The sequence below is a fragment of the Eretmochelys imbricata genome, chromosome 9 (assembly GCF_965152235.1).
Source record: "Eretmochelys imbricata isolate rEreImb1 chromosome 9, rEreImb1.hap1, whole genome shotgun sequence".
Taxonomy (NCBI): Eukaryota; Metazoa; Chordata; order Testudines; family Cheloniidae; genus Eretmochelys; species Eretmochelys imbricata.
In genome coordinates, this window is record NC_135580.1 from 21,983,863 (window position 1) to 22,003,180 (window position 19,318).

The 19,318-nt window shown below is 40.2% G+C and overlaps 2 protein-coding genes across 10 annotated transcripts in view; one reads left to right on the forward strand and one right to left on the reverse strand.

Moving 5' to 3' along the window:
• Positions 1-19,318, forward strand: part of TRIM59 (tripartite motif containing 59) — an 83,980-nt gene that overhangs the window by 41,403 nt on the left and 23,259 nt on the right. For 5 of the 8 annotated variants that reach the window (XR_013347086.1, XR_013347084.1, XR_013347083.1 and 2 more), the window contains one exon: positions 14,368-14,527. The gene's annotated coding sequence lies outside the window, so the exon portion shown is untranslated. Of the gene's footprint in view, positions 1-1,676; positions 2,237-4,198; positions 4,574-8,276; positions 8,327-11,468; positions 11,735-12,834; positions 12,901-14,367; positions 14,528-19,318 lie in introns of all 8 variants that reach the window. The other 3 variants (XR_013347090.1, XR_013347089.1, XR_013347088.1) reach the window with 3 other exon arrangements.
• SMC4 (structural maintenance of chromosomes 4) overlaps positions 5,659-19,318 on the reverse strand; it is a 108,295-nt gene continuing 94,635 nt past the window's right edge. For both annotated transcript variants that reach the window (XM_077826124.1, XM_077826125.1), the window contains 7 exons: positions 16,696-16,885; positions 15,386-15,530; positions 13,724-13,897; positions 11,754-11,936; positions 8,258-8,490; positions 7,355-7,538; positions 5,659-6,233 (listed from right to left, as the gene is read on the reverse strand). In XM_077826124.1, the coding sequence (XP_077682250.1) occupies positions 6,057-6,233; positions 7,355-7,538; positions 8,258-8,490; positions 11,754-11,936; positions 13,724-13,897; positions 15,386-15,530; positions 16,696-16,885 (1,286 nt within the window). In that variant the 3' untranslated portion in view covers positions 5,659-6,056. The remainder of the gene's footprint in view (positions 6,234-7,354; positions 7,539-8,257; positions 8,491-11,753; positions 11,937-13,723; positions 13,898-15,385; positions 15,531-16,695; positions 16,886-19,318) is intronic.

The following is a 19,318-nucleotide window of genomic DNA, read 5'->3' on the forward strand; positions in this document are numbered from 1 at the left end:
TCTTACGAGGTTTGTGCACATGTTGCTTAACTAGCTGGTGCCAACAGCTGATTTCCCTTTTTTCCCCTCAGCTCTTCCCCAGAGTGGGGGTGAAAGGGCTTGAGGGTATGCCACAGGAAGGAATTCCCAAGTGCGCCTTCCTGGGCTCTCAGAGGGGTTCTGCACTTGGCTGGTGGCAGCATCTATCAATCCAAGGTCAGAGAGAAGCTGTAACCTTGGGAGTTTAATACAAGCCTGGAGTGGCCAGTATTAATTTTTAGAATCCTTGTGGGCCCCACCTTCTGCACTTGAAGTGCCAGAGTGGGGAATTAGGCTCGACATGGTGGTAGAGGTGGGATCATTCTGAACCAGAGAAAGACCTCTGGATTTTAAAAGGACACATTTTTCCTTTTGGCAGCCTGCAAAGCCAGGGAGTTTTTTTTCTTCTTTCTTTTCATTCTTTGCTGCCTGAGGTGGGAACAGGCATGCAAAGGGTTCAGCCAGAAAAGCCAGGGAGTCCAACAAGCAGTTTATTTTTTCCCCTTAGCTTTGGAGCAACAAAATAGCTAGGCTAGAGTAGGGCAGCCGTGTGCATGAGGTTGCAGTCAAGCACTGAAACCCTAGAGCAACCAGTCTTCCCAAATTGGCATGTGTCATAAATATAAAGGGAAGGGTAACCACCTTTTTGTATACAGTGCTATAAAATCCCTCCTGGCCAGAAGCAAAACCCTTTCACCTGTAAAAGGTTAAGAAGCTAAGGTAACCTAGCTGGCACCTGACCCAAAATGACCAATGAGAGGACGAGATACTTTTAAATCTGGAGTGGGGGGAACAAAGGGTTGGTCTGTCTGTGTAATGCTTTTGCTGGGAACAGATCAGGAATGCAGCTTCACAAGTCCTGTTAAGTTAGTAAGTAATCTAGCTAGAAATGAGTTAGATTTCCTTTTGTTTAATGGCTGGTAAAATAAACTGTGCTGGATGGAATGTATATTCCTGTTTTTGTGTCTTTTTGTAACTTAAGGTTTTGCCTAGAGGGATTCTCTATGTTTTGAATCTGATTACCCTGGGAGGTATTTACCATCCTGATTTTACAGAGGTGATTCTTTTACCTTTTCTTTAATTAAAATTCTTCTTTTAAGAACCTGATTGATTTTGCATTGTTCTTAAGATCCATGGGTTTGGGTCTGTGTTCACCTGTACAAATTGGTGAGGATTCTTATCAAGCCTTCCCCAGGAAAGGGGGTGTAGGGCTTTGGGGATATTTTGGGGGAAGACATCTCCAAGTGGGCTCCTTCCCTGTTCTTAAACGCTTGGTGGTGGCAGCATACGGTTCAAGGACAAGGCAAAGTTTGTGCCTTGGGGAAGTTTTTAACCTAAGTTGGTAAGAATAAGCTGAGGGGGTCTTTCATGCAGGTCCCCACATCTGTACCCTACAAAGTAGGGTGGGGAAGAAACCTTGACAGCATGCTACAGAGTGGGGTGGGGTGAGAGAAAACCTTTTGTAGTGGTAAACACCCTTTTTTTCATGATTTGTGTGTATAAAAAGATCTTCTGTGCTTTCCACAGTATGCATTCAATGAAGTGAGCTGTAGCTCACGAAAGCTTATGCTCAAATAAATTGGTTAGTCTCTAAGGTGCCACAAGTACTCCTTTTCTTTTTGCGAATATAGACTAACACAGCTGTTATTCTGAAACAGATCAAGACCAGACATCCAGCTCCATGACAGAAATGCAGGGAGGGGATGGGGGACTGGAGATTTCCCCAGAGGGAATGGTCAGCCCTCCCCAACCCGAGATCCAAGTGTCAAGATGGAGGGATGCCCTTAACCCCAGACCAGAGTCTATGGCAGCAGTTGTAGATCCAGTTCCTGGGACCCAGCCAGAACCAGGCTAAGGATCAGAGCTGGCAGAGCAGTCAGCACCAGAGCCTGTGCTTGCAACCCCACCAGTCAGGGGAGCCAGCACCAAAGGGTGCCACAAAACCTGCACCTGCAGCTAAACTAGTGCAAGAAGCTGAACCGGAGCCTGAAATATGACCTAGTGCACCAGTGGAGAGCAGTTCACAGGTGATAGAGACACCCCCATCACCTGCATCGCTACCAGGAGGACCAAGCCCAAGTCCACAACCCAGCAAGGAACTGTCTCCAGCATCAAGGTGGCAGTTCCAGGCAGAGCAGGAAGCGGATGAAAGCCTCAAGGGAACTTGGCCAGCAGCATGGAGTGACCCACCACCTCTCAGCTCTTCTAATAGGTCCAGGTTTGTTGCATAAGGAGAACTTATACAAGGAAACCCTTTCTGGTGGGCACAAGGAGGACTGGCATCCTCAGAGACAGGTGGTAGTTTGAACTAAGTATAGGGAAAAGTTCTTGAGCTTAGCCCACGATTACCCTAGTGGCCATTCTGGGGTGAACAGGACCAAGGACTGTTTGGGAAAGTCATTTCACTAGGAGAGAAGAGGCAAGAATATTTCTACCTATGTCCAGTCTTGTGAGGTATGTCAGATGGTGGGAAAGCCCCAAGACCAGGTCAAGGCCCCTTTCCAGCTTCTCCCCATAATTAAGGTTCCATTTCAGCATGTAGCTGTGGATATTCTGGGTCATTTCTCTAAGATGACAGTCAGAGGAAAGCTGTACATACTGACCTTTGTGGATTTTGCCACCCCATGGCTGGAAGCAGTAACTCTAAGCAACATCAGGGCTAAAAATATGAGCCAGGCATTGGTAAACATTTTTGCCAGGGTAGGTTGGCTTTCTGTCATCTTTATGGATTTGGGAACTAAATTCCTGGAAGAGACCATGAAACTTCTTTGGGAAGCTCATAGAATATAAGTGTTGGAAGAGACATCAGGAGGTCATCTAGTCCAATCCCCTGCTCAAAGCAGGACAGACACCAACTAAATCATCTCAGCCAAGGCTTTGGTCAAGCTGACTCATGGGGTGAACCACATGGTTGCCACCCCTTATCACCATCAAACAAATGGCCTACTGGAGAAGTTTAATAGAACTTTGGGGGCCATGATATGTAAATTTATAAATAAGCAGTCTAATGATTGGGACCTTGTATTGTGGCAGTTGCTCTTTGCCTACAGGGCTGTACCACATCCCAGTTTGGGGTTTTCACCCTTTGAACTCATTTATGACCATTACAGTTGAAGCAGCAATGGGAGCGGGTTACATCTTCTGCAGGAACTAACATTTTGGACTTTGTAACGAACCTTCAAAACAACCTTAAGGACTCTAGCCCTTGTTCGAGAAAACCTACAGAATGCTCAACAAGAGCACAAGGACTGTTATGATAAACATGACAGAGAGCATTTCTTCAGAGTAGGTCACCAAGTCATGGTCCTGAAAGCACTCTAGGCCAAGATGGAAGCATTGTGGGAGAGGCTGGTTATGATCTGAGAGCACCTTGGAGCTGTTAATTACCTCATAGCATTCCCAGACCCTACCCTAAAACCTAAAGTATACCTGTGATAAATAGGGTGACCAGATGTCCTGATTTTGGGTCTTTTTCTTATATAGGGTCTTATTACCTCCCACCCCATCCCAATTTTTCACATTTGCTGTCTGGTCACCCTAGTGATAAATGAAAGGGGGAGGAGGATGGACCCAGCCAGTCACTTAGCTATAAAATCCCTCTTAGTAGCTGTTCTCTACTTGCTTTACCTGTAAAGGGTTAAAAAATCTCCCTGCATAGGTAAAAGGAAGGGAGTGTGCACCTCACCAAAAAAGCCAATGGGAAGGCTAGAACTTTTTAAAATTGGGAAAAAACTTCCCCTTTGTCTGTCTTTTGAGAGAGAGGGACAGAGCAGCGATACTGTAAAAAGCTTTGGGCCAGGTATGCAAAATCATCAAATCATACCTAGAAACTACTCATTGAAAATGCCAAATATGTAAGTAGATCAGGAAATGTCTAGGAAGATGCACTTAGGTTTATTTCTTTTCTTTCTTTATGGCTTGTGGACTCCTCTGTGCTAACCCCAGATGCTTTTGTTTTGCTTGTAACCTTTAAACTGGACCTCAAGGAGGTTATTCTTGATGCTGAATTTTTGTAAGTGGGTTTTTTAAATCTAGCAATAGCCTGAGTTTCAAATGCATTTTCTTTCTTTTTAATAAAATTTACCTTTTTTAAGAACAGGATTGGATTTGTGTCCCTAAGAGGTTTGTGCACATGTTTAATTAGCTGGTGGCAACAGCCGATTTCCTTTTTCTTTTTCAGCTCTTCCCCGAAAGGGCTTGAGGGTACCCCCCAGGAAGGAATTCCCAAGTGCACTTTCCTGGGTTCTCAAAGGGGTTTTTGCACTTGGTTGGTGGTGGCACCCAACCACCCCTCCAAGGTCAGAGAAAAGTTGTAACCCTTAATAGAAGCCTGTAATACAGGCCAGTATTAATTTTTAGAATCCTTGTGGGCCTGTACCTTCTGTACTCAAAGTGCCAGAGTGGGGAGCCCACCATGTCAAGGTACTCAAGGGGGCACCATAGCTCGCCCTACGGATACTGCTAAGGCAAAAATCTCCATGACTATGCACCTGGGCATGCACACACTTACAATGGAATGGACACGAGCAAAACCTCTAAGAACAGTTACGAAAAGGTAGGTAACAGTTTTTTCTTGCTTTTTGGTCTTTGGCTCCTGCCATCTACAAGTTCTCCTCCTACCGCTCTGATTAATTTTTCAGAACCTTGTTTAGATTATGCAACTCCCTTTTTCAGCAGTTGTCCAAAGCTCACTCAGGCCTCTCATTTGGGTATAGTCCTTGACAGTGCCTTCATTCAGCCCCTACCATATTCAGGCTATACCTAAATCGTGCTCTTTCTTCCTTCATAGCCTTTCCAAAATCTTTTTGTCATCTGCATTCTTCTCTCCAGTCTTTGAGACCCATCTGGGCCCATTCATATAAATGTAGGGTTAGAAGGTACCTCAAGAAGCCATCAAGCCTAGCCTCTGCACGGAAGCAGGACCAAGTAAACCTAGACTCTCTCTGACAGGTGTTTGTCCAATCTATTTTGAAACCTCCAATGATGAGGATTCCACAGCCTCCTTTGGAAGTCTGTTCCAGAGCTTAACTACTGTTACAAAAAACTTTATAATATCTAACCTAAATTTCCCTTGCTGCAGATGAATATTACCTTTAAGGTACTTAAACTCAGCTCCCCCCATTCTTATCTGTCCCTCTCCCCCCATGATAGCAGCCTCTATCTCCTGCTCTCCCATATGCATGGAACACCCTCCCCAAATCAAATCTGCACAACTGACTACCCTGTTCCTTTCTTAATATATGCCTGTACCGGAGTGCATTGCCTAATTATAATGGGTAATTAGTGATTCATTAACCTGAAGCCTCTAAATTGTACACATATCAAATATATGAAACGTGTTCTACAACTATCACTACTGTTTTCCTTACCTTTTCTTTCCCCCAAATGGATATCCGCCTCTGTTCTACCTGCAGCTGTCACATCTTGTCCATATTTATATTGCAACGTCTTTGGGGGCAGTAGCTCTTATTTTAAGTTTGTACAGCACCATTACAATGGGGCACCAAATCCTTACTGTAATACAGACATTTAGTGTTTAAATAAGCACATTCTTTTCTTAATCATGGGAACTGTGTACACCACACTTCCATCAATAGGACACAGACATCTCTGAACATGATAGTTGCATTCAACAAGAACTTGAGTTAGTTAACTTTTATTTTAATAAAATACTCAGTAAAAAGCTGTTTAAAAATCTACAGGTAGAACCCAAACATTGATATATGGCCTACGGAATTAAAATGCAACTAGATATATACTTTTGGAAACAGTTCTTTTATGCTCAAAATGATATAAATTAAGATATCTACAAAAATTAAGTGTAGCCAATCAACAGAAAATTATTAGTAAGCCCAGATTTGCAGAAGAGCTAAGAAGCTCAAATAATGAAAGCTAGGATATTTACAAAACTTTATGGAACTATGATGAATCACAAAACAAAATCAAGCTAATAGACTACAGATGAGCAGCAGAAATACAATAAAAATACATATTAGTAATAAGATTTTACTTTCTTAAGAACAGAAGATTTTACACATTCAGCAGCATCCGACAGAACCAAGTTCAGCAAGTCCTTTAGAAGCAATAACTTTTGGGTTTGTTGCAACACTTTTTGTTGTATTGTGAGTCTTATAAATTCCAATTAATCTATCTGCAATTTCAAACATGTTATTTCGCAGAGAGATGATGATAAACTGTGCATTTTTTGTTTGCTCCTGGAAAAGAAATAAATCATTTCATATTAGTTCACAATATTTTAAAAAACTATGCTCTTATGTGAAGTTTGTAGTCATTAAAGCAACTTGGAAACCTTGGATTTAGAACAGCTGTACATTAGAAAAGGACCCTCCTTTTAATATGCGTTACTGTTCAGGAAAAACAGATTCTCAGGTACTGATTGTCCAGAAAATCTGTGGGCCTCAGTAGTTTGGCGCTTGCAATAGTATAATCCTAATTCTAATGATCAAGGCCCAATCCTGCAAATACTTTTGCATAGGTGTTGTTTCACTCACATGAGTGATTCCACTGAAGTCAATTTATGTGAGTAAAACTATACTCCTGCATAAGTCATTTGCAGGATCAAAGCCTAAATTATCAAATGCAGTACTCATGCAGACTACTATAGCTACAGTTCTTTTGCTTTTTTTTGATTTCCACAGGGCTTACTTACAATGCAACAAGGTAAACTACCAAACTATAAGAATTCTTAAGACCGGGATTGCTTTAAAATTTACACAAAAGCAGAGAAGATTGATTCTATTTTCCTCTATTGAGTACAGTGAGAAGGAACTAGCCTTCTGTTATCAGAAGACAAACCATTTAGGGATGCTGGTTTTATGCAAAATGGAATGCAAGATAAAAAGTGATAATGAATAATCATCTAAAGTTAGATATTCCGTTACTTGTATTTTAAAATACTTTATTGCCTGACATTTGAGGAAGAATAAAAACAACAACAGTATAATATAATAGTTGCTTTCCCTTCCCGAACAGCTAATCAAACCACTAAAAAGCCCTAACCCCCTAAAAGTTAGGGGCCTGATTTTCAGAAGAGCTCAGCACCCAGGATTGAGAACAATGGGAGCTGCTATATGCTGAGCACCACTTATGAAAATCCCTCCGCTTATTTAAGTGCCTAAAAGGGAGCTATTGGATGCCCACGTCTGGAAAATCTAACCATAAATAGATGAGGTCTACAGTGAAGATCATATTTCACAACCGTTAAAATTTGACATTGCAGCCAGAATTGCTATAGAAGAGCATTGATAATTTCTGGGAGGTAGGAAACTATTCTGGTAAATACTGTAGTGTAGTTATTCTCCAGAGAAGTACTTACATATATATAAAATGCTACAATTGATACATTTTTAAAGTCAAGGGCTGCATCAATCTCATCCATGAAGTAAAGGGGAGTTGGCTTATAATGATGAAGTGCAAAAACCAATGCTAGTGAACTAAGAGTCTTCTCTCCTCCTGATAGATTAAATATCTTCTTCCAGCTTTTCTTTGGTGGCCGTACACTGAAACAATTAAGAGTTTATAAATTAATTCCATTCACATTTATTAGTGTAGAAATTAGTTTATGATATGAAAATATCTTCATGCCTCAATAAGTAATACTCATATTGTCTTAAGCTTTAAATGTCCCTTATAGAAATCATAATATTTAAAAGCACTTGAATACTTACCTTTCAGAAGTGCTCTTTACACTTAATATGGAATGGATCTACAATCAGAATCAATTTATGACACATGGGGCAGAACCCATAATATTCACTTAAGTTCTTCAAAACCAGCCACACACAATCTTATGTGTAGACCATTACTAAAATGGACAGAATTTCCCATAAACCAAATAATTTAACTCTGTGTTGGAAATTATGAATTCCTTACAGATTAATGTTCCATGTTGAAGCTTCAGAACTGCTGGTGTCACTTTACAATTATTTTTTCTTGACAGAAGGAGTGACTTCTCCATACAAGCTACATTACATTTGTTCCCTCCCCCTGGAGTTCATCTATTCTGTTTAACTCTGAAACAGTGCAGTAAAATATGTCTTTCCTTACTATCCTTCCATTAATATCCATAAAAGAAATGATGACTGTGGTTGGTTCAGAATAACTTTTCTGCTTCTTTAGTTCATGTTTTAGAGCTGTTCAATGAATATTTAAACCATAAAAATCAGGTTAAGAAATTATTATTAAAAACAGTTTCAGTATGACCAAATGTTTGACAAACCTGAACATGATTCCTTCAGAGAAAGGATCCAGACTGTCTACAAGCTCTAATTCAGCATCTCCTCCCAAGGTAAGCATTTGGTAATTTTCCTTTAGTTTATTGGTTATTACATTAAATCCTGCCATAAACTCATTAAGCCTTTGTTTTCTAAGGTCTTCATAAGCCTGTCTAAAGTTGTCTCTCTCATTGGTAATTTCATCCAACTCTGCCACACGCTTCAAATACAGTTCTTCCTGCAGGAGAAAAAAAAATGGAAACAAATCAAGTTGTTCCTTTACTTAAATTTAATTTAAGACCAAGTTACTTCTACTTTTTGAAAGAGCAATTTTTACTATTAGTAGCAGATAACCACATACATTATCACCTTAAAAAGAAGGGAGGGTCATGGAATCCACATGGAGAGCACATTTATTGAAAGGGAAGTAAGCTTTTTTGAGTGAATATCCAAATAGATTCTATTCTTGGTGGAAAATAAGTAGTCTTTTTACTTCGAGTTTGGTACTAAGTGTCCAACTTAAGCAATGACTACAGGACAGTCAAACCAAAATGAGCATCCAATCTGGGAGTCTATGCCTAGTGGTAGTGTTTTGTAAAAGTATGGACCAAATTCCATATAGCTGTCCTACAAATTAAAAAATAAGGATTTTTTCAAATTGACAGCAGCAGCTTTTTGAGTTCTGGCGGAACAAGCTTTTATGGGGCTAGATGAGGCTTTCATGCTTTGAGACATAATGTTCTGAATTTCAGCTGAACAGCTTCTTTCAGGTGAAGCAATCTAGCCAGCATTCAGGCTGTTGAACGTAAGAAAGCTGGGTCCAGGTGTAGGATCTCACAGTTTTTCTGTGAGACTATTGGGGAGGGCCAACAAAGTGATTGCACTGGAGATGCTGGGGGGACTGTACTGAGAGGTTCATCAGAACCAAACTGTCTGGTCCATGCTGTGGGTATCCTAATAAAATCATTCTGTATCATGCCTACATACAGCAATCCCAGTGTCTAAAGGATGAGATAGGTGGCTATGTCAGTGAACCTAGGAATGTACCACCTCTCGAAGAAAATGTCGTCTTGTTGTGATCAGTGACAAAACACGTCTTGCTGGGCAACTCCAACTTGTAAAAGATGTTCTGTAGAACTGTGCCTTTGACTGACCACTTGTGGTTATCTGAGAACTGCTTGCTGAGTTGATATGCAAGATGTTCTCAAGGCTGGGAAGGTAGAGTCACTGGTGGCATTTGATTCAGAATGCAAATTCCAGAGTTGAGTGGCCGCCTGACACAGTGGAGACCGTCTGTGGTCTGATTATGAAATCTGAAATAATGCACAGCTGTAGTATTTTCTGTCGACATTTGGATTGTGGATTCGTGTTGAGGTATGCCAGCCAGGTAGCTTTAAGCCATAGGATGTTTACATGGGAATTAGCTTCCAGAGGGGACCAAGGCGTCAAGTTTGAAGGTGATCTAGATGAGCTCCCCATCCCTGAGTGACACTCTATTATCAAGACACAGGTGCAGAGGGGATGTTCTGTTCTACACCTGAAGAAGATCTTTCCACTAGTTTAATAAGGAGATGACTTCTTGAAGGACTGTAAGGATCATGTCCATGTGGTAGCTGCTGGGTTAATACACTAATTTTAGCCACCCTTGCACACAGCACAGGTGAACTGTGTCAAGTTGATGCATGGGGCAGTGTCTCCCAAGAGTCTGAGGGACGTTCTCAGTGGTGCCTTTGGGTAAGCTTTACGTTGACTTATGTTCATTGTAGTTTGGAATTTCTCTCATTGGAGGTAAGCTTTCAATGACCTGGAATCTAACAGTGTTCCTATGAAATCTATGCTTTGAGTTGGAATAAGTGTGGGTTTCTCTCTTTTTGGCTTTGAGGCCCAAGATGGCAAATAGCTCTAAAGTTATTTGAGTTGAGTTTGTCACAGTAGATCTACTTAGAATCAGCTACTCACTGAGGTAAGGGTAGAACTGGATCCTTTGTCGTCTCAGATGATCTGCCAAAACTGTTACACCCTTGGTGCTGTTGAAAGACCAAAGGACAAGACTCTGTACCAGCAGTGAGGTCTTCTTCCTAGGAACCTGGGATGTTTCAGATGAATGGATGTGACAGTAACTCTCTTGGAGGTAGAGAGCCCAGAGCCAGTCTGAAGCTCTAACAAAGGAATTATGGAAGCTCGAGTCACCATCCTGAACTTGAAATGATGGATGAATTTGTTAAGATACCAACTCCCTTTCTTTGGGATGAGAAAGTAATGGGAATTTTTAGTGTACCTCTACTGCTCCCAGTTTGTAAAAAAGGTTCAGCTGTATCTTGTGAAAAAAGACAATGGGGTTTGAAAGAAAGGTCAGTGGATATGAAGGAACTGGAATTAGATAGAATATGGCATTTACAATTTTTAGGACATACTGGTCTGAAGTGATCTAGGCTACCTGAAAATAAAAAAAGGGAGCGGCCAATGGGGAGGGAGGGTGATGATCCTGGCTGAATATCCAGACTGTTCAGGGGCCGAGGAAGAGGCTTTGAGTTGTCTTCACTAGAACCTGCTTCCTTCTTGGGAGCTCCAACATCCTCATGGGTTGGTACTAGTAAAAGGCAGAGGGATGCCGCCTGAAAGAAGACTGTTGTCTTGCTTCCTTCTTTCATGGTGCTAGAACATACAAACCCTAAAAATCCACATTCATGGAATACCATGACCTAGTATTCTTTAACAAGTGGAGGACCTCATCCATTTTGAATTAAAAAGTTCACTACCCTCAAGTGAAAGTCCTCAGTTGTAGTTTGGACCTTCCTGGAGATCCCAGAGGACTGGAGCCAAGATGACACACTCATTGAAAATGAGAGTATTTAAATCCCTTGGAAAGGACCTTATTGTCAAATTGCCTGGATGTGGCCAGTATTGATGTTAACACATGCCACAGGTTCTTTAAAGGCTCCAACAGAATTTCATTTACTGGCATAGCAAGTGTGCAAAACGAGGAAGGGATGCAAGATATCCAGGAGCTTGCGGGACTTCTCCTGAACCACTTGTCGTGCAATATCCAGTGTCTCTGCCATGCATTTGAGGTCCTGGAATGCCTTAAAGTTATCCACTGAGGCAGGCATAGATGGGGTTAATTGTCTCATCATGGGAGGATGAGGAGAGCAGGGTGCCAGTAGTTCTTCCCCTTGTGGCTGTTGTTCCTCATCACTTTTCTTCTGTCTTTTTAAGATCTGAGGCTACACTAATTGCCCTGGCTATGTTGGTCTATACTCCCTCTTTGGGAAGAGGGATCCTGGAGGAACATGTGGAAAATTACTCGAAGAAAAATGCCTGATTAGTTGGGTGACCATGTATTCCAACAGCAGTGACCATAATATTACACATTGACTGATTCAAGCAATGCCAAATGAACTAAAGCTATACAAGAAGTTAGCTACCAGCTGGGGATGGTGGTAAAGCAATGTGAAGAGATTAAGCCTAATGTGATACTAATGGTAAATAACAAAGCCTTACCTTTTTATTATATTCTGCAATAGCACCAAGGTTTGGTTTCATTTCATGACACTGGGCTTCTAAAAGAGCTATTTGATTAGTTAGAATGTCTGGATCTTTAATTGCTTCAAGTTCCTCTTGATTTAGCACTGAAAGCTCTTCACCTAGTTGATCTTCTATGGGATGCAGTGATATTTTTGATATCTAGAATTCAGTTTAGACAGTTACTGAATATCACGTTTATGCTTCACAGTACTAGTTGTCAAATAAACCTTGAAAATAGCTTTTATTTCTAAATATACCAATTTTAAAAAAAATCAGGTTAAATCCACTGGATCAGTACCCACATAGCCCTCTGAAACTAACAATTATGTCTTTCCCATTTCAACCCATTTTTGGTCCCCATTCAACCTACTCTATTCAGTGTTGGGAAAACAGTCTCTACAATATGCACCGAAGGTCAACAAATGCAGTCTTTTACCTTATAATTCTGCTTCTCAGAACATTCATGCAGGATTCTCACAAATGTGTCTTAAGGTTTTGGAGTCTCTACAGGCAGCAGTAGTGGGTAAATATGCAAGTCACCCTGATTACTAGTGGTCATACACTACTCAGAACATTCTACATAGAACATTCCAATCGGTTCCCGGGGGAGTGAGAAGCAGCTAGTCCTAACTGGGGAATGAAGCCTTAGAAAAATATTCACCTTTGTAAGGGAAAAGAGAAATTATTTTTGCATTCTGCTGTCCCCAAAAGTAACTATAAAGCTAGACTGTAAATAACGCCTTGTCTAAACACAAAAGTTGCACTGATTTAAATAAAACTGTCTTAAGTAGGTATCAATCAGATGAAATAGTAAAACCAGAACAAGTCCCTATGTGGGCGCACTTAAATCTGGTTACAGCTATCTTATATTGATTAAGCTTCACTTGGTAATTGACCAAGTTAAGCTACTATAATCTAAGACAGTTGTAAACAGTATAGCCACATAGGGATTTGGTCTGGTTTTACTAATTCTATTTAAAAGAATTTTACTTCAATCAGTGTAACTTTTAGGTTCAGACAGGCCTTAGATTTGAATGCTATCTATTTCCCTGAACAGATGGACATATGCATCAACCAGCCTATTATTCATATACGGGAGTAAGTGCATGTTCAACCTATGCAGGTAAGCCAAGACTACCAATAAATATTTCATGAAAATGTGAAGCAGACTATCACCTCAAGAAGGAAATTGGTAGTTTTATTCCCATACAATGAATATCAGTGTTATTTCAGTGCCTGGGAAGCATCCCTATCTGCCCATAAGCATCTACCAGGTGTAGCATGCATAGGCAGTTGCCTGCCTCCAGAAGAGACATAATGGCTCTCAAGGTGACCATCTTGAGTTTTTTCTTTGACCGTGTATTGATTTAGGTCCCTGAGTTTTAGGATGAGTAGGAACCCTTAACTTTGACCTACCAGGAAGTATTTGGAATCAAAACTCTTCTTCTTTTGTCCATTGCATGGGCTCAATGGCTTCAAGGAACGTGAGCCACACCTTAATCAACTTGCACCAAAGTAGGGTGCCAGGGCATAGAAACTGGACTGGAGTTCCTAGTCCAGGTATCTTTTGATCATAACTCTTGATAGTTTCTGGACAGGTGCTAAGTCAATTATACCTGACAAAAATTGTTCATAAATAAAAGAAAGCGTGGAAAAGAAAGGTAGAGATGTTATGCTGGCTCTCTCAAAGATAAAAATGAATTCACAGAGGGAGCAGGTTGGTTGAAAAGGAAGGTGCCATTTTTATAGTTGCTTTTCAGAGCCATCACATTTCAAGAAAATATTCTCTATACCAAAGGCCTTTTAAAAGTCATTTTTAAAAATACTTTTGGTTACATTCACCCATTTATCAGGAGACAAATTGTCACCACACTGAGATTAATCGCTCATGGTTTACAGTTCAAAATATGAAACCAAAATAAAATATTAAGTATTAAATATCTTACCTCTCTTTGCCAATATTTAATCTTTGATTGATGCTCACCAATATGACTGTCTATTTGTTCAATTTTAAGTCTAATATTAAGAGCCTCTTTTTGAAGAGCATGTTCATCTTCTTGAATTGCTTTCATCTCTTGAAGTAAATTGCGATGCTCCTCCTGAACCTCTGGTAATGACTCCTAAGCAGAAACACCAAAAAATGTAAAAAGAAAAGGAGTACTTGTGGCACCTTAGAGACTAACAAATTTATTTGAGCATAAGCCTTCGTGAGCTACAGCTCACTTCATCAGATGCATTCAGTTTTTCCCACTGTAGCTCACGAAAGTTTATGTTCAAATAAATTTGTTAGTCTCTAAGGTGCCACAAGTACTCCTTTTCTTTTTGCGAATACAGATTAATACGGCTGCTACTCTGAAACCAAAAAATGTGATGGTGAAGTTCAGTTAGTTGTTTGGGAAAGGTTTGTATTTCCAGTTTTATAATTTTAAAAAGTTTCTATTATAGTCTCCATATTTTTAAATAAGTACCAGTTAAAATCTGTATATACACCGAAGAAACATTTTTGCTAGCATTTGTTTTAAACTAGCTTCTGAATCTGAACAAACCATTCCGTGAAAGTATGTCTTGAAATCTGTGTTTGAATTTGCAGAGCTGGATTATATTAATTCTGTTAAGAGTATGCTTTGGAAGATAGTCAGTTCCAGTAGGTTGTGATGGTGTCATAGAAGCTGTCTTACTCCTGGGAACATCAGCCACCCAGGATGCCTGGTACTTGCTCTCACATGGCCTGTGGATGATGTTCAGCTAAGGTAGGTGACTGCACTGCAACACTCCCCAACTTCTGCCACTGAATGCCTCCCCTCCTCTCTCGGAAAAAAGAATAGGGAAGATAAGACAGCATCATTTTTGCCAATTTAAGCAGAAACTTGAAAGAGAAGAATTATGCTATTTGGCATAGCCATATTATTGTATAACAGACAGGCCTTGGCTTCTTGGTTACCCTTAAACAAACAAAGAGCACTATTTCCCCATCTTGATTTCTTGTCTGCATGTGTTTTCTCCCATTAAGGCAGCCCGCTCAGTTTTTAGGTGCAATTTGAAACGAAGAATTCTGCTTTAAGCACCTCAGATCAGAATTCTTGTAAATTTTGTTGGTTAACCTCAGAAGAATAGATCAAGGTAGCTCAGAGGTAAAAAATTCTAAATTTAAAACCTGCCTGAAAACTGGTTCAGTAGGGCAAAATATTTAACATCTGCTTTTGTGTTGGTTCTGCAGTAAAGAGCACAAGGCACTGTAGGCCTCTAAAAAGACCATCCTCTCTTATTTTATCCTTGACTGGATTTTTGGAGGGTAGGAAGAGTGGAAGACTTTTTATAAGATAAGAGACGTTACCCAAATATTTTTAAGATGACCAAATTTGAGGCTTAGATATCCTTTTCATGAATATGCTTCTTGCTAAACTTGCAACCCCTTTTGGTTTTGTTATGCCTAGACCTTAGATGCCAATGGCTAAGAAAATTCACTAGCACTTAGCGAAAGTCGGCTTGTCACAAAAATCTGATAAGATTGCAAGCCTCCTTATCCATAACCTCTGCCTGTAGAAAGTTATTAGTCCTGTGAAGTACATCCTTTTGGATGAAGCACAAAGAACCAATATTACACCTACTTCAGCTTGTTTGCAGTTATTCATAACTTCAGTAGCTTTCTCTTCCAATGTTGTTAACTCTTCTGTTAGATCTTTCATTTCCTTTTCATTATCTCCAATTTCCTTCTCAGTGCGAAGAACAGATTCTTCTGATTTTTTCAAATTTCTGAATAAAGTAGGTATTTAAGATGTTTGCATATTAACATACAAATATGGTAAACATTTAGAAGTCTGGAAAGCACAATTAGTCTAGTTTACAGAGAAAATATATGTGCTCCAGTATATGTAATCAACAGGTAAGGCTTACTTTATTATTTACACTCCAGTTTTTGTCCCTGGGAAATACTACAATAAATGGGGTCTTCCTTCCTGAATCCATACCTACAACAGATGCTTGTAATAGGATTACTTAATTTGTGTTCTCACTCAGTTAGAGTCTTGACATTTGATGTATGCATTTGTTATAGATTGCTGAGTATACAACATATCCCCAGTTTTTTCTGGGAGAGATCAGTCTTTTCAGATTTCAGTTGTTCAAGTGCCATTTTGAACTCGTATCTTAAAATGTTGCACATTCGTTCATTATGGACAAATGATTATAGAAAAACAACGGAGGTTGCCATTTGGATCAGATAATGAAAAGGTCATTGGCGTAACAATGTACAAAAGTTATATTTCTTTTTTCTTGTGAGGCAGCCATGTTTGGTATGAGGACTACAAATGGGAGACATTAATATTTTGAATTCAAAGAGGTTTTAGTCGAGGACCTGTTGGTTAGTGCGTGTGCTGCAGGCACCAATGACACTAGTCACATCTACTGAAATGGTGAATTACCATCAATTAATATAGATTAAAAAAGCTGGTGAAGAATTTATAAAACTCAGCTCCAGTTGGAAGGCTATTTTTGTATTCCCACTGAAGACATTAAAATCTTTGCCATAAACTAAACACTAGACTGGGAAGCAGAGAATTTGCTTCTAATTGACACTAAAAATGATTCACCCGTGAGGCCACAGCACAGGCAGTTCACTTAATCTCTACACCTCAGTTTTTTTTTCTATAACATGAGTATACTACTAACCTATTTGTTAGAGAAAAGAGTGAGAACCACTACCCTATCACAATCAGCCCCATGTTAGAAGAGAGAAAGTGTGTGTCCCTCCCAACTTCCTTCCCTCTAACCATAAAAGAAAGAGAAGGTGGACATGACCCTAAGCTGACAAACCTTATGAACAAGGGATTCATGTTTGTGAAGTGACCAAGATAAAAGCATTATATCTCTACAGTATCAGTGCTGATGTGTTTTAACTTGAGCACATAAAAGTGTTTACCTGTCTGCAGTCTTGATTGCCACCTGGGCTTTAGTAATAGCAGAAGCACATTCATCTATTTCCTTATTTATCTTATCAAGTTTGTCTTGCTGAGCTTTAAGTTTATGATTATTGATCTCAATTATGAGATTATGTAATCTTTTAACTTCACTTTCCACTTTACTAGCCTTTTCAGCAACACTCTCATAATCTGTCAATACAAAAGTTTGTGAATGATATGGTTAAACAAAAATGAAAATTTTTAATAGCTAGCAGTTTAATATCTTTAACAGGAGAACTGAAGAAGTTTCAATCAGTTCACAGAACTATTATTTTCAGTGCTAAAACAAACATGCTAGGTCTAAATTAGAGAAGGTTTGCTGATATACCTATACAAGCAAGCCCTCCTCATGTATACATAGGTTATATAGTCAAAAAAGTGCTTTTGCCAGTATGGCTTATACCAGTTCCCTGAACAAAATACTCTAAATAAGCCAAAAACACTTATGCCCCTGTAGAAATGTCATAAAAGGTCACACCTCTAGCAGATATTACCATACTGGCAAAAGTTTCTAGTGTAGACCTAGCCACGATCCATTACTGCATCACTGTCCTTGGCTCCATTATGTGGCTACATAAAACCCTTGTTGATAACCTTCCAGACAATATCGTAAGTATTATTTTCTGCATTCATTTGACTGACAAAGTTTGGAAGAGGCTAGCACTGAAAGAACTAATAATTAACGCTTATTCAGTAGTTTTTCATATATTTAAACTTTTTTGATCAGCAGCAGACCATATTTCGATGCCACAGAATTGTGTGTGGAATAAAAAGCCATCTATGTCCAAAAATATGAAGAGTTTTTAATAAAAATACAACCCCTATCAAAAAGGAGTTGAACTCAGCTGAAAGAAATGGTACATCTCCTAAGCCTTTCCACTTTTACCATCAGCTCTTCCATGTGCCCAGAGTCCATAGCCAGCTTTAGGGCTCTTATCAGACTACCAACCTAATTTTCAGCCAAGAAAGATCACCAGCTCCTTCTGGCATCAATAATTTCTATACAGAACTCCACCCTTGACTTCCATTCAAACTTATAGAAACTATAGCACTGACCCTCCTTCCCCTAACTCCTCTGGTTATGCATCATACCCTGGCCTAATTCTAAGCTTCTGCAGCTCTGCTTGCCAGGATAGTTAACCACTCTTCTAAATCAACTAGCTCTTCTAGCAGGATTAAATACAAAGCCTCAACCAATTAGATATCCTTTGGCCAAGCTAGCTGCCCCTTAGATTTCTCCAGAGGTCACAATGATAATCTGTTAAGAATTTCAAGAACTCGAAGCAGTAGCCAAAAGCTCTCTTACTATCTAGGTGTGTAACCCCACTTTCCCCAGGATGATTGTGGCTTTGTAAAGATACTGATGGAGACAGTGATTGAAATAAAAATCAGAAACCATCTTTGTTACAAATGTGGGGCCAGGCCCAGGGTCAGCTTTGCTCTTATATAAAAAAAAAAAAAAAAAAAAAAATCTGCCAGTAGTGAATCCAACTACAAGACTCCCCTATCCAAAGTAATGGCTAAGAAACAGACAGTGTAGGAAGTGATAAGAGAGCAAGATCCTACAGAATCATAGAATATTAGGGTTGGAAGAGACCTCAGGAGGTCATCTTGTCCAATCCCCTGCTCAAAGCAGGACCAACACCATCTAAATCATCCCCGCCAGGGCTTTGTCAAGCCGGGCCTTAAAAACCTCTAAGGATGGAGGTTCCACCACCTTCCAAGGTAACCCATTCCAGTACTTCATCACCCTCCTAGTGAAACAGCGTTTCCTAATATCCAACCTAGACCCCCACTGCAACTTGAGTCCATTGCTTCTTGTTCTGCCATCTGTGACCACTAAGAACAGCCTAGCGCCAACCTCCTTGGAACCCCCCTTCAGGTATTGAAGACTGCTATCAAATCCCCCCTCACTCTTTTCTGCTCACTAAATAACCCAAGTCCCCTCAGCCTCTCCTCGTAAGTCATGTGCTCCTGCCCTCTAATCATTTTCGTTGCCCTCCGCTGGACTCTCCGATTTGTCTAAATCCCTTCTGTAGTGGGGGGACCAAAACTGGACACAATATTCCAGGTGTGGCCTCACCAGCACCAAATAGAGGGGAATAATCACTTCCCTTGATCTGCTGGCAATGCTCCTACTAATATAGCTCAATATGCCATTGGCCTTCTTGGCGACAAGGGCACACTGCTGACTCATATCCAGCTTCTTGTCCACAGTAATCCCCAGGTCCTTTTCTGCTGCTTATTCGGTCCCCAGCCTGTAGCGGTGCATTGGATTCTTCCTTCTTAAGTGCAGGACTCTGCACTTGTCCTTGTTGAACCTCAGATTTCTTTTGGCCCAATCCTCCAATTAGTCTAGGTCACTCTGGAACCTATCCCTACCTCCAGCGTATCTACCTCTCCCCCCAGCTTAGTGTCATCTGCAAACTTGCTGAGGGTACAATTCACTCATCATCCAGATCATTAATAAGGATGTTGAACAAAACCGGCCCCAAGACCAGCCCCTGGGGCACTCCACTTGATACCAGCTGCCAACTAGACATTGAACCGTTGATCACTACCCTTTGAGCCTGACAATCTAGC